Source organism: Silurus aristotelis (genome assembly GCF_946808225.1).
Source record: "Silurus aristotelis genome assembly, chromosome: 15".
Classification (NCBI taxonomy): Eukaryota; Metazoa; Chordata; class Actinopteri; order Siluriformes; family Siluridae; genus Silurus; species Silurus aristotelis.
In genome coordinates this window covers 22,600,977-22,618,965 of record NC_139588.1, presented here as the reverse complement: position 1 = coordinate 22,618,965, position 17,989 = coordinate 22,600,977, and the positions used below count along the sequence as shown (strand labels likewise).

At 39.2% G+C, this 17,989-nt stretch overlaps 2 protein-coding genes across 3 annotated transcripts in view; one reads left to right on the top strand and one right to left on the bottom strand.

Moving 5' to 3' along the window:
- Positions 1–671: 671 nt before the first annotated feature.
- LOC310737986 (hepatic sodium/bile acid cotransporter-like) lies at positions 672–7,148 on the top strand. The gene is made up of 5 exons (XM_083562810.1): positions 672–1,122; positions 1,326–1,741; positions 2,896–3,097; positions 3,175–3,356; positions 3,898–7,148. Exons 1-5 carry the CDS (start codon positions 1,078–1,080, stop codon positions 4,124–4,126), a joined length of 1,074 nt encoding a protein of 357 aa, XP_083418936.1. The 5' UTR covers positions 672–1,077; the 3' UTR covers positions 4,127–7,148.
- susd6 (sushi domain containing 6) overlaps positions 4,846–17,989 on the bottom strand; it is a 28,202-nt gene continuing 15,058 nt past the window's right edge. Inside the window, exons 3-8 of one of the 2 annotated variants that reach the window (XR_014536924.1) lie at positions 12,737–12,928; positions 11,650–11,841; positions 10,700–10,838; positions 9,155–9,576; positions 7,386–7,981; positions 4,846–5,422 (exon numbers count right to left, since the gene is read on the bottom strand). Coding sequence is in view for 1 of the 2 variants with exons in the window: in XM_083562752.1 (XP_083418878.1) it covers positions 7,956–7,981; positions 9,155–9,576; positions 10,700–10,838; positions 11,650–11,841; positions 12,737–12,928 (971 nt within the window). In the remaining variant the exon portion in view is untranslated. Of the gene's footprint in view, positions 7,982–9,154; positions 9,577–10,699; positions 10,839–11,649; positions 11,842–12,736; positions 12,929–17,989 lie in introns of both variants that reach the window. The other variant, XM_083562752.1, reaches the window with a different exon arrangement.

Below are 17,989 nucleotides of genomic sequence, written 5' to 3'. Positions count from 1 at the left end.
ATGATATTGTGATTTGTGGTGAGAGTAGGGAGCAGGTTGAGAAGAGCCTGGAGAGGTGGAGGTACACGCTGAAGAGAAGGGGAATGAAAGTCAGTAGGAGTAAAACAGAGTACATGTGTGTGAATGAGAGGGAGGGCAGTGGAGTGATGCAGGGAGAAGAGGTGGAGAAGGTGGAGGAGTTCAGGTACCTGAGGTTAACAGTGCAAAGTAATAGAGAGTGTGTTAGCGAAGTGAAGAAAAGAGTGCAGGCAGGGTGGAGTGGGTGGAGAAGAGTGACAGCAGGAGTGATTTGTGATAGAAGAGTATCTGTAAGAGTGAAAGAGAAAGTTTATAGGACTATGGTGAGACCTGAGATGTTGTATGGTTTAGAGACAGTGGCATTGTAAAAGACAGGAGGTGGAGCTGGAGGTAGCAGATCTGAAGATGTTTAGGTTTTCGTTGGAAGTGACAGGAGGGAAAGAGGAAGGCCAAGATGGAGGTTTATGGATGTGGTGAGGGAAGACATGCAGGTAGTTGGTGTGAAAGAGGCAGATGTAGAGGACAGGGGGGTATGGAGATGGTGTGTGTGTGTTGAAGGCGAGACGGATTTCATCATGAACTCCTGTACTGTAACCAGAGACAGAACTAAAACTGTAAACAATGTGCATGTACTTCCTTCCCATTGTATTTCCACCAAAGCCCTGGGCTGCTTCCAGGCTAAAAACACATTTACATTTATGGCATTTCTCAGACACCCCCATCCAGAGCGACTTACATTTATCTCAGTTATACAGCTGAGGGTTAACAGCCTTGCTAAGGGGCCCAACAGTGGTAGCTTGGTGGTGCTGGGATTTGAAACCCTGACCTTTCAATCAGAAGACCAACATCTTATCCACGTATCCAGAAGCTACCTTAGGCAGCAACACTTAATACTACTAAATAACACCCCACACTCCAGAACACCCATGTCCTCCTTGATGACTAGGTTGTCAAATCTAATTTGCTAAATCCAAATCAATGCCCTTTAGCTAAAACAGTGTAAAAAACAAAAAACAGAGGGTGTAAACCAAAATCCTTCCAGCTGCGTCTTAAAACCATATGACACACGGATCCAAGCGGCTCAGCCGAGTGCGAATCATCGAGGTAAGTCCTGAGAAAACATGACAGAAAAACAACACATAGTCCGAAAAAACTTCAATTTCTTTCTGATTTATGCACTAAACTCCTGTGAGATCTTTCACATCAGCAAAGAAATGCTGATGCTAATGTATTGCCTCACATTTTGTTTTTAACGCAACTACATTTTAATATAGTGTCTTGTTCTCGATTTTTCTTACTTTGCCTAGAAATTCTCACTGAACATGGAGCTCGCCTTTGCCTTCTTCAACCGAACTGCGAACGTTTCCTATGATTACTGGAGCCAGAAAAACGTTTCCTATGACGTCTCAAACAACTCCACGTTTACTGAGAATCTGAATACGGCTGCTAACTGGGTCAGCATCATCATCCTGTGTGACACCATGGTCGCTCTCGGGTGCACCATGAACGTGTCCAAGATAAAAGCCCACATCGTGAAGCCCAAAGGGGTGGCGATCGCCATCCTGGCTCAGTTCGGGGTGATGCCCCTCACCGCCTTCACTCTGGTTAAACTGTTCCGGCTCGGCACCAGCGAGGCCATGGCGGTCCTGGTTTGCGGCTGCTCTCCAGGAGGAGTGCTGTCCAATGTCCTGGCCTATGCCTTCAGGGGAGATATGAATCTCAGGTACAGTTATTATTCCTCAAATTATATCATTAGCATGTGCATTATTAATATGTGGACAAAGTTTGTAGGCACCTGCTCGTAAGATTGGTATGATGTTCTTTTTGATTCACGTCTAGTCCCCGTTTGCTTTTATTATCTCCTCCACTCTTCTGGGAAGATGTTCCACTAGAGTTTGTGGAGATTCATTCAGCTAGAAGAGTGTTAAAGTCAGGTAGTGATGTAGGTGAGGAGGCCTGTAAACGTTCACCCCCGAAGGTGTTCAAAAGGGTTAAATAGCAGGATATCTTCCACATCTTCCAACCCACGTAAAGAATAAGTTCATGGAGTTCGCTTTGTGCACACGTAGTTTAAGTCAATAGACAGTTTCATGCAGCACCTTCCCAGAAAAGTGGAAACAGCAAATGGAGACTAAATGTGGAATGGGATGTTCAGAAAGCACAAAGCAATTTTATTCTCAGGTCTCCCCAGAATTCTGTTCATGTAGTGTATATCTGGATTCTGGTTAATAAAGACACTAAGAAGGAAATATATACTGACAGCGAAACCTGCGACTACACCAAATGATTAAATGCTGAGAATGTTTTGGGAAATTTTTTAATAAAACCTATGACACAAACATCCAAAAAAAAGTGCATCAGATACAAGTTGCCGTTTGTAGCGCAATAAATCGCAATGAAAAAAATTGTGTTACACCAATTTATTTCTCTATAATTCTCAGTAAATTATCAGTTACTTTTATTATTTAGAAAGCGATCGAAAATTTGTGACGCATCGCAACACTACGGAGACGGAGGCGTGTCCTGAGAGTCACATAGAATACAGATTAACATGGCAGAGGTAGAGCTGTGACTTCCTGCACACACAACAGGAACTCAGGTAAACTGATGATTTGCTGTCTGTCTGAACCAAAGAAATAAAAATGAACTATTTGTACCATATTGAATTGCATCTCATTGCGTCCAGTTGAAAAAGGGTGAAACACATCACGTCGCATCGGTATCTGCTTCGCATCTTTAAAGCATCGTATCGTTGGCTTTCCATAATATCCACATCCATAATGCACATACTTACAAATGGCACATTTTGCTCAACTGCACTGGTATTTTACTGCAACCATATTCAATTCCTTTACCAGCGATCTTCTTTTCCCTCAGCATTGTGATGACCACCTGCTCCACACTGGCAGCGCTCGGAATGATGCCCCTTCTTCTCTTCATTTACTGCCACGGGTTCTCCGACCCCACTGCTGTCCCCTACGGGAATCTTACCCTGGCCTTGGTCTTGACTTTGCTGCCCTGCGCCCTCGGCATTTACATTAACCACCGAGTACCGCAGTACTCCAAACTCGTCACCAGGGTAGGACGAGGGGTAGCTGATGGTAGAAACAGCAAGCGTAGATGTCTTCAGCGTCTTTTTTTTTTACCTTTTCATAGATCGGACTGGTCGTAATGCTGGTCTGTTTGATCGTGTTTGCTGTTCTGGTTGGGATTTTACTAGGCCAGGAAATGATGACAGTCACAGAACCTCGGCTCCTGGCCACTGGAGCACTGATGCCACTGATCGGATACGGACTCGGCTATGCGCTATCTCTCCTCTTCTTCAGGTTCGACGGACCGTAAGTAAAGAAATCCGCCTCTAATGCACTGTATGGGCAAACGTATGAGGACACCTGGCCATAAGATTGGTATGTTGTTCTTTTTGAACATCTCATTCCACATTTAGTCTCCAGATGATGTTCCGCTAAATTTTTTTGTGGAGATTTATTCAGTGTTAGTAAAGTCAGGTGCTGATGTAGGTGATCTGAGGAGGCTTCTTAGGGTGCAGTCAGGGTTCACATTCATCCTGAGTTTAAGCGCTCTACAGGAGATCTTCCACTCCAACACATGGAAAGGAGCTCTTCAGGCTTTGTGCACCGGCGCATTGTCAAGCTGGATCACGTTCCAGTCTCCTCGTTCAAGTAAAAGGAAAATTTAATGTCTCCACGTCCAAAGACTTTCGATACAATTGTGTGCCTCCAACCAACTTGGTGCTTAAGAGTTTGGAGAAGAACCACACTGGACGGGTGTCCCAATACTTTTGTCAATATAAGTTTTAATCCTAAATAATTTTTTTTATATATTTTTATAACACTTCACCTGTGTTCTCTTTACCTGAAGGTGTAGGAGGACTGTTGCTATAGAAACAGGTTGCCAGAACATCCCCCTCTGCTACACGATCCTGAAAGTAGCTTTCAAGCCGGAATTCATCGGGCCGTATTTCCTTTTTCCATTTCTCTACTTTTTCTTCCAAGTTTCTGAGGCGCTGATTTTCATCGTCCTCTTCCGATGGCACACCAGGCAGAAACCCCCTGATGCAGCGCCGGCGAATCATCATCAGGACCTCTGAATTTAAACTCCGAATTGAGCAGGAACGAGGAAATACACAACAGTTACATACACCAATTGAGGTTCTTCCTCAAACTGTTGGAATTCTATCGGATGTCTTTGGATGCTGTAGTATGACATTTTTCAGTTTCTTTGAGAAGACCTAAAGCTGTTCCAGCATGACAGTGTAAACCCTGTGCACAAAGCCAGCTCCATAAAGATCTCCTGCTATAGATCTCCAATTCTAGTGAACACCTTTGGGATGAATTGATTGTGCTCCCTGCACCAGAGGCCTCCTCATCCTCTAACCTACATCAGTAGAACATCTTCCCAGAAGAGTAGAGGTTATTATAGGAGCACATGGAGACTAAATGCGTAATGGGTTGTTAAAAAAATACCGATCTTATGATCAGGTGTCCACGTTTCAGGATTATTGTTTCATTCATCACTGAAGTAGCTTTGCAACAGCCACCTGGAATGTTGGAGGTTGGAGTGGAAGATCTTCTGCTATAGAGCTATTGAACACCTTTATAGATTTCATATTTTGGTCTTAAACCCAAAACCGTGCTGAACATTGATTGATTACTATAATAGCTTCATATCATCTGATGGAATCTTTCTCCTATTATTTTCTCCTCTGGTTTGTTCATCTGTCTTTCTTTCAATTTAGTTTTTATTTGTACAGAAATAAAGAGGATTATAAAGTTATGTAAAAAGATTCACATCGATTCATGTGAAAAGTTGCACTTTAAAAGGAAGCTTTAATTAGAAATAGTTATATACACACAAACTGTAGAATTAAATTAAACTTTATACAAATATTAAAATACTATCTTCACACCCACTGCAATGTACAGAAGAAAAAAAAAAAAAAAAGGGTAGGATGAGATGGAAAAACTATACGATGTCCAGGATTTCAACAACTGATAGAACTGATGAACTTCAAACATCAAAAGTCCATGATGAAGAGAAAAAAAAAAAGAGTCTGAGAGGGAAAAAAAAAAGAAAAAGAACCCGACACCTTCTGAAAAAGCCGTAAGACTGTTAATGCATAGGAAATAAAAAGGTAAAGTCTCGAAGGACGACTGAAGACGGAAGGAACGGGATTACAAAAATAATGAAATGTACAAGTCTATTAAGGCGAAAGCTCGGCTTTGTCTTCCGTGAGACTTTTTGCAGAAAAAAACAAAAACATCTGTTCACACATACACAACCTTTGCTTACCTGATGCAAATCAGGCAAACCCAAATAATTAGGATGTGTGTGTGTGTGTGTGTGTGTGTGTGTGTGTGTGTGTGTGTGTTTCAGTTTGTAATGACTAATTTCATCACTACGTAAACTGATGATCACTAATTAGTCACACACACAACCGAGAGCTTTTATAGTTAAGGGGTGGACAAATCATACAATTAAACTTTAAACTTAATTAATTAGGATGAAAAGATTTTTGATCGAAATAAACAGCAAGTTGGCATAATTACGTTCCAAAAGACATACAGGAAAAAAAATGCAGGCTTTTACGTAGCATTAGTATTTATACGAGCGTGTCTGTCGCGAAGATTTATGCCATCATCTACTTCTTGTCTCTGTTTATATATATATATATATATATATATATATATATATATATATATATATATATATATATATAATTAATTAAATTAATTTAGGGCTGCCAAAATGAATGCGTTCACGCAAATTAATTTTAACGGCACAGATTTTATTAACGCATTTCTGACCATTTTTATAAAAAATCTAAATAAATATAAAACAAGCGAAATTAAAACCTTACGCAACATTTGTTTGTGACGGCTTTCTTTCTGATATGAAAAAAAAACTAACACCAAAAAAAAAAGAAACAAATCGCGCACCAAAATCAGCCACGTCGCCTACGTGCGGCAATTAAAACCGTCCGTGTGGAAACATAGCAAAGGTTTCGTTCGTTGTCCTGATGATTTACGTCATTTAAATCATCACATATTCAGTGATGAATAATGAATAATTTACAAGAATATTTAGTCGTCATGCTCGGTGGTGAGTTCAGTTTCAGTAGTAATAAACATACATTTGCATAAAGCCTCTATAGTTGTCCATGCGCATGTTAATGAGATTAAAAACTTGAAAAAGTATTAATTTATGGTATATTTCGGACAGATAAAAGATGTGTGAGATTAAGTTGCAATTAATCATGACAATTGCAATTAGATATTTTAATTGATTGACAGCCTTAAAATATATATAATATTTTTTCTTTTTTTGCAGTGTTTGTGTATTCTGGAGGAAAAAAACCACAATCCTGATTAATAATTTTTGAGTACACTATATTATATATGTTTCCCTCCAGAGATTCCTTCGCTGATTGTGGGAAAATTTTGGAAACGCCAAATGCAAATAAACTCTACAAAATGCTCATAAAACAGAATATATATTTTATATATAAATAATATAAATATTACATAAATTATTCGGTAAGAATTCATTCTGTAGGACACTTAGATTAACATAAAAAAATTATCATGTGATTATTGCCTCAACAAATCATGTGATTGGTTAATTGGCAAAAAAATTTTTTTATTTAATTAAAAAATGTAAAGTGGCAAAGAGAGAAAAGGGGAGACATGTTTGGAAAGACAGTGTCCCACAAAGTTGCTATTGTGTTCTTTAGAACACATCGGATGAAAACGGTGCTTCATTTGATGAAAAAAAAAGGATCCGATATTCCTATTATATTGCACAAAGTAAATTCTTGGATGATTTACAGTTCAGAAAGACACATCACAAGAACCCTGCAAAGCGTTAACCCTCCTCGTTGTGTGCCGGGTTCAGGAAGTGTCTATTTTTTCTACCTTTTTTGGGGTAACTAAACAAAAAAAAACAAAAACAAACAAAACAAAAATACCCATGAAGGACTGGCGTCTAAGCTAGTGATCTGTCCACCCCTGGACATTTCAAATGTAATCATTTAGGACATCTGAAAATCAGGCAAAATCTGATGATTATGATATGATCTGATTATCTGGGAGGATTAAAAAAAAAATAATAATTATAAATAAAAAATTCCTAATGCTCTTAAAAGAAAAGAATCTACACATTTCAGCCCTCTTCATTCCGTCAAACCACACACACACACACACACACACACACACACACACACACACACACACACACACAGTTTGCAGCGAAAAGAAAGGCAAGCATGTCTTTGTATACAGTACTATGTAAACCAGTTCATCCCTGTATGTCGACTCGTCCCGTCCTGTGCAGCATGCGTGTTCTGGTGCGTGTGCGCTACTTTGGGGTTAAAACAAAAAACAAAACAAAAAACCTCTAAATGCACAGATATCATGCAGCATTTAAAAAAGAAAAGAAAAAAAAAAAGAACCTGATTCGGTAAACCTCGGTCACCGATCGACCGACGGTTCGACGTTTACATAGAAACCGCATTGTGGGTTAGACAGCTATCAGAAGATGAAGGCTTTCACGAGTGCAACTGCTTTTAGGAACACCGCTTGGGACGATCTGTTTGGTGGTGGTGGTGGTGGTTTGTTTGGTTGGGAAGGGGTGTGTATGGATGTGTTAGACTCAGGAAGCATTTATTCCTAATCCTGTATATTGTACAGCAGTCGTCGGAGGGAGACGGTGGGAGTGTGATGGCGGTGTTTAACAGTGACACGATAGAGAGAAAGACAGTTTGTCGAGAGGTGAAAGGGCGGTCAATCGAGAGGCATTTGGTTACTCCTGCATTCTGTACGGCAGCAATGGGGGGGAAGGGTTTGGTAAAAAGCTTAAGGAGTTTAAGAAGCCACAGTCCTGGTCATCATCCGCAGACAGGAGGATGCTGCGTGCTGCTCTCAGGCCTCCTTTAGCAGAGGAATATCTGTGAAAATAGGAAACAGATTCAGCGTCACAACGCCGAAGTGGGAGATTCTTATGTGCATACATGAGGTCAACCAATTTATCTGCAAAAATTAAAGATGTATTGCAAAAATCCATACGTATAGTTTTTCCGGGTCACTTGATACAGTACGACAGCGGCCTCTAGAGGCGAATCACTGACACCACCGTACTGTTTATATTTATTTAGTGTGTTACTTTGGTTTCAGTTCAAATGCATGTCTTATTTTTCTTAATATTACTTAATATAATTAATACAATCATATTTCTTTCATTTAACCCATTTTCATGATTCAGTTATTATTTATTATTTTTATAATAAAGCTTAGTAATATTTTACATGGAGTGCTATTTTTTTTATACAGTTTCCATTTTAAAAACTATTGTTTGATTCAATGTTTATCAGCAAGTACAACCCAACGTAGTTATCGGTATCGATAAAATCTCTTAGTCGACCTCCAGTGCTGTGCAGTTATAGTACAAAATCCAACAAACGACTGGATAATAATTATGAAGCTTTTTGTTCCTTTTATACCAAAGAATGAACAAAAAAACTTGACATTGATTTTATTTGTTTGCATTTATGTTGAATGCTGTGAGTCATGTGGTTACTTCCTGTTTCCGCTTACATTATAGCAGCTATCTGTGCTTCTGTAATACACTATATGGACATAGTCCTCCTCAACTTACCCATATCAGTACCTCACTTTACTAACACCCTTGTGGCTGAATGACTCCCTACCGATCTTTAAAAAAAATATAGTGAAACATCTTCCCAGAAGAGTGGAGATTCCTATAAGAGCAAACAGGGACTAAATGTGGAATAGGATGTTCAAAATGTACACATCAATCTAAAGCTCAGGCGTCCAAAAACTTTTGTCCGTATATTGAATATGATGAAACTGAAGCACTGGAGATTCCTTCTGTAACCGTAACACACACAACAGCACATGTATATCATTTTTAAACCGTGCCCTCAATTCTAAAGTGATTTAGTGTGTACACGGATATATCCCGGTCAATTGTGTGTACCAAAATTCAGTCTGAAAAATAATATTGTGCAAAAAATCCAGCACAAGGGGGCGCTGCTCAGTGTTTATTTCTGGTTAAAACCAGGAACGAGTGTTAAAGGTTGATCGAGTGTTTTGCGGCGTACCGTCTCCATATTCCTCTACGGAGGTGAGGGAGAGCAGGCTGCGCTGGTCACTGCTCGTGCTGCTCGGCCTACGCGCCGCCGCAGCCCCGCGCTGCTCCGACACCCAGGTGGTGGAGGAAGAGGAGGGGGACGGAGAGGAGGAAGAGGGGTCCTGGTGAACGAGCACAGTCTCGGCGTGACAGGAGCGTGAGGAGGCAGAGGCGGAGGTGGAGGGGAGACTGTGTTCGGGTCCGGATTGGCCGAGCTCTGAAGCTGGAGGTTCACACTGTGGCCCCTCGGAGAGCACAATGTTTACTCGAGACTCCGGGGGAGGAGCTGCTGCTCCACCGCTGCCGTACACCGCCTCCTCGTAGGACGGAAGGGAGACCTGAACTCCTTCAACGACCATAGAGCCGGCCTGACCACATACACCCTGCTCACGCCTACAGCAGGACAAGACAATGCAAACATATATATGAATAGATAGATAGATAGATAGATAGATAGATAGATAGATAGATAGATAGATAGATAGATAGATAGATAGATAGATAGATAGATAGATAGATAGATAGATGGAGAGGGGGAGAGAGAGAGAGAGAGAGAGAGAGAGAGAGAGAGAGAGATTAAGAAATATGGATCCTTTGTGCATATGTGTGTTTATTATTAGTGAATCCATACTCGTTTTAGAGCATAAAGAGAAAATATTAAATTAAATTAAAGTACTTATGGTGTTTTAAATTACGTATCAGGACACCAAAGGGAACTTTTGCTATGTTTCCACACGGACGGTTTTAATAGATGAACGTGTTCATCATGGGGGATTTTGGTGCGCAATTTGAGACTTGGTGCATCAATAAAACAATTTTAGCGATTAAAAAATATTTTTCAGTGGAATTATTTCTTTTTATATCCAGCTAAAGAAAGGAACTTGTGAATAAACGTGTTGCGTTGAAAGTTATTTCTTCGCCTCGTTTAAACTTATTGGATTTTAATACAAATAACGTGTTAATAATATTAGTGCCATTAAAATAATTTTGCGAATTTGTAAAAAAATGTGTTCATTTTGTCAGCATTAATAATGATATTATATATTTAAATACATATATATACATACACACACACACACACACACACACACACACACATTTCCCCAGCTATATTCCCGTCATCATAATAAATGACTCAGGGAATTTGTTCTGTGTTATCTCATATTTATACCCTGTGAAATAGGAAGGGATGAACATGTTCCTGTTCCTAGTCACCCTGGTGTGCTACAAAATGGGAAGATACTTGGGGTGGTAATAATTGTGGAACATCTACATTAAATATTTATCATACATAAAATAATATCTAATTATTAATAATGTCTAATATTTTGGCTTCACTGAAATAAGAATAAAATGAAACTGCAGATTATTGTCAAAGAAGAAGGTGTTGGTATAAAATGGCCAGCAGGTGGTGCTGCATATTATGCAGAGGTAAATTTATGGCATGTCAATCGTTGTCATGGTGATGTAAAGTTGTCAGAAAGTGTGTTAGAAGAGGTCGGTGTTGATGTCAGACCTGCTGTGATGGAAGGATTTGAGTTTGGGCTGCAGAAGGACAAAGAGGACAACCAGCAGCAGGATGAGAGCCACAGAGCTGGCAGTGGAGGCCACAATCGAGAGAGCTGGCATACCCAGAGTAGAGCGCTCTTCCTTTCCTTTAAAAGGAGGGATAAAAAGACACACAGAGATAAATCATAAACAGTCAGAGGAAACAAGCACAATCAACAACTAGTGCATATACAATTAAGTCTGATCAAAGCCAATATTTTTCCCCATGAGCTGCTTGGTGTGATTTTAATAGAAAATTGGACTTTGATAATATAAAAAAATTTAATTAAATCTAAATGACAACATATTAAACATTTATAAAAAAAGAAAAAAATTAAAACATTTTATTTAACTTTATATATTTCTTCTTGTGTATCTTATGCCACATGCTATTTCTTCAGTTCATATGTATTATTACTATAATCTTCCTGTATGGCCTTTGATTACATTTTATTTATATATTTATTTACAATAACAACAATAATAATAATAATACAAGTAATAATAATAAATGCAGCTTAAAAAAAGAAAAAAGATAAAACAGAAAATAATAAAAGATAAGCATTCTAAAATGACAAAGAAAACAAAGAAGAAGAAAAAAAATATATATAAAACACAAGCAAGCAATTAAGAATAAAAATTTCACTCAAATATCAAAGATTTGAGATTTAAATAGAAATTAAATCAATTATAAATATATATATATTTTTAAAGTGTGTACATCCTGGAACTTTACATTTCCTTTTTTTTTTTTTTATCAAAATAAATTCCATAGTTACAGGTGTATGTTAGTCTGTTCATTTCCAATTAACATCTGTAGCATGTACCATGAAAAGGGACCGAATGATTGTACAGAAGTCTAATAATTAAAATAATGTTATTAAAACGCATAACGCGAGCGTATGCAAGATGATTTACCTTGTCCAAGGTGACAGATGATGGGTGCTGCCGAGTCCCAGTCTCCGTTCCTGCATGTGTGGTACCGGTATCCCTTCAGCGTGTAGCCCTCATCACAAAAATACTCGATCACTGTGCCTTCAATCAGTCTGGGGCAAGGGGAGGGGTGGCACATATAACCCCCATTCTCCGGCTCACTGGGAGGACGACACACTGAACACACACAAACACAGACAATAGAGAAAAGATCCATTAATAATAATCATAATCATAACAATAATAAATAAATATGTACAAGAAAAAACATGCAAAGATTAATAAAAGGTACACATATACAATATACATATGTATGTTTTGTATTTTTTTCCCTGTACTGCCTCACTGCTTTTTATAACAATAATAACCAATATTATTATTATTATTATTATTATTATTATTGTTGTTGTTGTTATTATAATTATCATATGAATAGCAAAATAACAAAGAAAAAAATTATAGTAATATCCATTTGCCCGCATTTAAAGAAAACAAATAATAAAACAAGAACAGACTAAATAAAATGTGCTAGAAATGCTAAAAATAAATAAATAAATAAATAAAATCTCTGATTCTACATCAAACAAAAATCAGAGTGGTATTTTGATGATATATATATATATATATATAAAATGATATATAAATGTTAAATAAAAGCATGTAATTGAATGAACATTTTATATATATATAATATGTATATATGTAATATGTATATATGTAATATGTAAACATGTATCTATATATTATTTTTAAATCAAATGAAGCAATGAAATGTAGGGTAAAAAACACACAAATGAAATATATAATAATTTGTTATAAAGTTTGTACTTGTTGGACTTATTATAATTAACATTATGATTACAAAAGAAATATGGATCATATATATTCAGTCAGTGTAGTGTCTGTGTGTGTGTGTGTGTGTGTGTGTGTGTGTGTGTGTGTGTGTGTGTGTGTGTGTGTGTGTGTGTGTGAGAGAGAAAGAGAGAGTGAGTGAGTGAGTGAGTGAGTAAATGAGTGAATGAGTGAGTGAGTGAGTGAGAGAGTGAGAGAGTGAGAGAGAGAGGAAACTCACCATCGTTTTTAAGGCAGTGTGGAGTGGCGGAGGACCAGCGTCCCGGTGCGGTGCATGTGATGACGCTCTCGCCGCTCAGCGTGTATCCTGAATCGCAGCTGTACTGCAGCACTGTGCCTGCGGGGAAGGAGCCGCGGTTCGTCTCAGTGAGGTTTCCTCGACCATGAAGCACTGCTGATGGCCTGGAGCAACCTGCAGGGCCAAACCAGAATCAGTTACTAACACACACACACACACGCGCGCACACACGCACACACCACAGCAGAACTCAAATATAAAACAGTTCATCAATATTAACCTGATAATATCAATTAAACACAACGATAATGTAAACACACACACACAATTCTGGGTACTGATGCATGAACATTTCAGTACTGCTGGTTACTATTATATACAGTTAACAGAGGTAACAAAAGGTGATGATCTGAGAAAACAACCAATGACGCACATTTTCTACTGCACAACCCTGAACTACCTCGTCCTCGTTACACCACAGCAACTTGCTCGTTGTTTTAGATGAACATACATTCATAACATGTGACGATAATGCAGTCAGAACCTGCATGGCACACACTTGCCGATATACCCAATGAATCAACCGTTTTTTTAAATGGATACCGGATAAAAAAATAAAAAAACTAATAAAAAGAGAATCGAGAAAGTTTGCTCAATGAAATCAATATGAATATGTTGATTAATTTACATAATAAAGTAAAAAGAGCTCTCTGAACATCCAAACCATTGATTAATCGGCACCAATAGTTGATTGCTGGAACTATCGGCAAAAATCCACACCCATAGTTTTTCCGGGTTTCTGGAGCGGCTGAGGAGGTCCGGAGTCATTATACAGTACGGGAGCGACCTCTAGTAGCAAATCACTGACGCCTTGTGAGGTTAAAAAGTTTTTTTATTCATTTTGGATGTATCAAAATTTTTATGCCAGTGTTTTTTTTTTTTTTTTTTTAAGAAACTGTAATAAAATCCAGCACTATTTTACATGGAGTGTGTTTTTGTATTATTTTGAATAATTATTTATAAAAAAATAAAAAATAAAACATTAATCGGTTTATTAATCGGTTAATCGGCAAGTACGATCCAACCTCGCTATCGGTATCAGTAAAATCCACTCGAGGTCGACCGGGACACTTCGGAGAACAACCGCATATGGCTTGAAATTTCAGGTGTACGTATACTTTTGTCTTAATAGTGTATGTGTGTCAGAAACCCATCCATTAGGGTCGCACAAGCCAGTGCACTCTTAGTGCCGCTCCCAAGCCCGGATAAATAGGAAAGGTTGAGTTAGGAAGGGCATCCAGCGTAAAAACGTGCCAAATCGAACATGAGGATCAGAAATACCGATGATCCGCTGTAGCGCCCCCTAATGGGAGAAGCCGAAAAGTGAGTTAGTCTATGTGTGTCAAAGATTTCATGAAAATGTGATGTGAAGCTCTCCGGCTCTTCCCCTCCCTCCTTCGCCTCTTAACTTCGGTCCAACATTCCATGAGTCACTCAAACCCTAAACGAAACGTGATGAAAAGAATCGCAGAACTGCGGAAGAGAACGAATTTAAGCCAGCTGCTGAAACATGTCTGAACAGGTCGGTGCAGAAACCTTGCCCCTTCTAAAGAAGACAATGGCACACGAAACCTGGCAAACCAAACAAAAAAAGGATGGTACTGGTAATATGACCAACCAGTCCGACCTGTAGAGCCACCAATAGAATTGCCACGGTTAATATTTGGTTTGGTTTGATAAGGAAGTGACAGACATTTCAGGTTTGCAAATAAATCTTGACTCATCATTTTATTCCTCTCTATTATATAAATACGCAGGTCTGAAGGAAGTTGTTTAACGCTACTTTGATCTCAAATCTTTTCTTATGTTTATTGTCAAGGTTTACGTCCTTTGCATCACCACACTGGACCCAAATTCACTCCGAAGTGCACCAGGTTTATCATGTAAACATGAACTGTTGAACGCTGCTGTCATGTATTCCACTTCTGTGCATTTGAGCTGTAGATTTGTCCATTGGTAAAAGCCCTTTACATATAAAACTGAATTCACCTGAATACTTTTTTTTGCTGTAATATTTTTCCTTGATATTTTATATCCTTAAATTAAAGGCCACAACAAACTGGTGTTTACAAAACGTCCCTTTAGTCCCAGGTTCAGCGAACACGCATGAGGATGTGTTTTTCATCGTGCCCTTCTCTGGAAGTGGCTCTGGATGAGGGTGCGGAACGTCGTGTGCAAAAGGCCGTGAACGTCATAACAAGAAGTAATTCAACCTCTACAGTTCATTCCGCAGATAAAAACCAGTAATCCATGCAAGATAAATGCTTTAAATTCAATCGGGTTGAAGGGTAGGTTAGTTTATAATAATTTACACGCCCTCAGGAGCACGAGTGAATCCGTGTCATTATTATGGAACATTTTCACTCGTAGAACCTGGTCTTAATAAAGACCTTTATCTGTGTGTCTGTCCATCTGTCTATTTACTTATAATTCACACTTAAACATAAAATGGATTTCCATAATTCAAGTCATTTTAGCTGTACATGGTGCACAGTGACAGTGTGTTAGAGAAGTGAAGAAAAGAGTGCAGGCAGGGTGGAGTGGGTGGAGAAGAGTGATAGCAGGAGTGATTTGTGATAGAAGAGTATCTGTGAGAGTGAAAGGGAAAGTTTATAGGACTGGGGTGAAACCTGAGATGTTGTATGGATTAGAGACCGTGGCAGTAAGTAAAAGACAGGAGGTGGAGCTGGAGGTTGTGGAGGCTGTATAATAGTAAATACTGTACATGTAAATACTGGTGGTTTAGCAGAAGTGAAGATGAGAGCCTGAATGCTTCGGTACCCTTTTCTGGATGACAGGAGGGTGAAGGGTTCTTATGAACTTTCAAAGAAAAATGTAAGGGAAGGGAGGATGTTCTACGCGTAATCGCTGTAAAGCCGATCATGTTATGCTGATCGTCCGGGCCGAGAAAAGCTCGGTACGGCTAAACGCCCGGATTAAGACTTGATCCATAAAACTAGCACGGGTTCGAAATTTCAGCACTGTGCTGTTGGTGTTTCCTGGCCAATCCTTTAAGCCTTAAATAGCACAGGAGGGGAAAAAGTCTCTCTTACGGGCATTAATGCCTGTCTCCCCCCCCCCTCTCTTATTCTCTCACACACACACACACTCATGGTCTGTTCTTTTCCCAAACAAAAGGATTGCAGCATGTGGGCTGTTGGAGCTCCCTGCTGATAGAGATCCAGGGTGTGAATATGTTTCTGTGCTCAGGAAGCCCAAACACGCCTCAACACCTAACCGCGACACACACACACACACACACACACACACACACACACACACACACACACACACACACACACACACACACACACACACACACACACACACACACACACACACACACACCTCAAACTGCTGGCAGAGCGTACCAAATGGTGTGTGTGTGTGTGGTTTCCTGTACGAGAGCGAGCGGAAAAAAGACAGGCCGTAATGTTCTTTTGCAGAGCGTCTACAGTTTCAGCACCCTTTCGGCACTGAGCTTCTCCCAGAGAGGAAACATGGGTGTGGAAGAGTGTGTATAGTCTGACAGACATCCACAGAAATAAACATGGTGTCTTTAAAAGTGTGTGAAAGCATTTATAAATAAGGTTAATGAGGTTGGAGTTAATTAGCTGCAGTAATAATGACACTCACGAGAAGTCCTCATAAAGAATCAAAACGGGGTTTAGGGGTGTGTGTGTGTGTGTGTGTGTGTGTGTGTGTAATGAAAGAATGGAAAGGATTGTACAGGCATATCCGAGTGACGAAATTAGGACTTCTGGGTAAACAGAAGGTCTGCTGGGAAATGTTTTTTTTGTGGAACCCCAGACTAACGTTGATTAATAATTCCTGAGTAACACGGAGACAATTGGAGTAAAAGTGTAAGGAGTTCTGGATCGTGATGAGTCAGAAGGTGTTAGGTAGTTCTCTAAATCGAGTGTTCACGACCCCACACACACACACACATACACACATACACACACAAACACACACACACTTTAATACGCTTCACTCTTACACTATTCCGCTGTTCACTCGAAATCGGCAAAGCTTACAGAAACACTGCACAACCACATCACACACAGTATCAGTACACACTATCAGTACACCCTGTATCCTTCCTCCTTCACATCTCTTTCTTTCCATATCTGTTGATCTGTAATAAAAATTGCTTTAGTATGTTTTTTTGTGGTATGTTACTCTATGTGCTGCTGTAAAGCAGAATCCATCAATCCGTCTATCTATTATCTACTATTACACCATCCATCTACTTTTCTATCTATCCTTCCATCCATCTATCATCCATCTAGCTTTCCATCTTTCTATCCAACCATCCCCCTATCCATCTATGTATGCATTTATCCATTCATCTATCCATCTACCTCTCCAACCACCCACCCCCTGTGGTGTAAGTCGGATTAAAACACTCAGGAACATGCAGTTGTTGGAAAATAATGAACTTTTAAGTGTAGTATTCTCCAACTGTAACTATACTGCACCAGAACCGTCATGGATTTTCTTGAACTGATTTCTTTATTTCTGGAAAAAGGGTGCAGAAAGTTTGCACACTGCATCATGAAATCTTGCGGCCTGTGGAAATTTCAGTTCAGTTTCAGTTCCTGTGCTGTGCTGTGATTAGTAAAAGTGTGTACCATTGAGACACAGAGTACATAAAAATAAACATTCTGTACGAGAACTGAGAAATGTCTGAAAAAATGAAGAAGCAGATCTCAGAGACACACTACTGTACATGCTTAAAGGGATTCATCCAGTTCTTACAATGAATGTGATCAGATGAATGAAGAGGTGATGAAGACTGGATTGAACCAGACACGGGGAAATCAATCCAAAATGTCATCAAATGGCCTTATTATTACATAAGCTTTCAGAATCAACTAATATCAAAGCCACTAAATGAACATCGAGGAAAAAACCCAGCTTGATACAGAACTTTGAAGATTTAACGTTCACAAAACGTTTGTTTAATACCCCATTCCACATTTAGTCCTCATTTACTGTTCTGATAGGCTCCACTTGAAGATGTTCCACTAGATGTTTGTGGAGACTCATTCAGCTACAGGGGTGTTAGTAAAGTCTGGTAGTGATGGAGGTAAGGAGGCCTGGGGTGCAGTCAGCATTCACATTCATCCCAAAGGTGTTTAATAGTGTTGGAGCTCTACAGCAGCAGATCTT

Bases quoted from the DNA above. Each gene is read 5' to 3' on its own strand.
- LOC310737986 (XM_083562810.1), top strand. From the start codon at position 1,078: ATGACACACGGATCCAAGCGGCTCAGCCGAGTGCGAATCATCGAG. The intron at 1,123-1,325 runs GTAAGTCCTGAG...TACTTTGCCTAG, and splicing joins GCCGAGTGCGAATCATCGAG to AAATTCTCACTGAACATGGA. The intron at 3,357-3,897 runs GTAAGTAAAGAA...CTTTACCTGAAG, and splicing joins TTCTTCAGGTTCGACGGACC to GTGTAGGAGGACTGTTGCTA.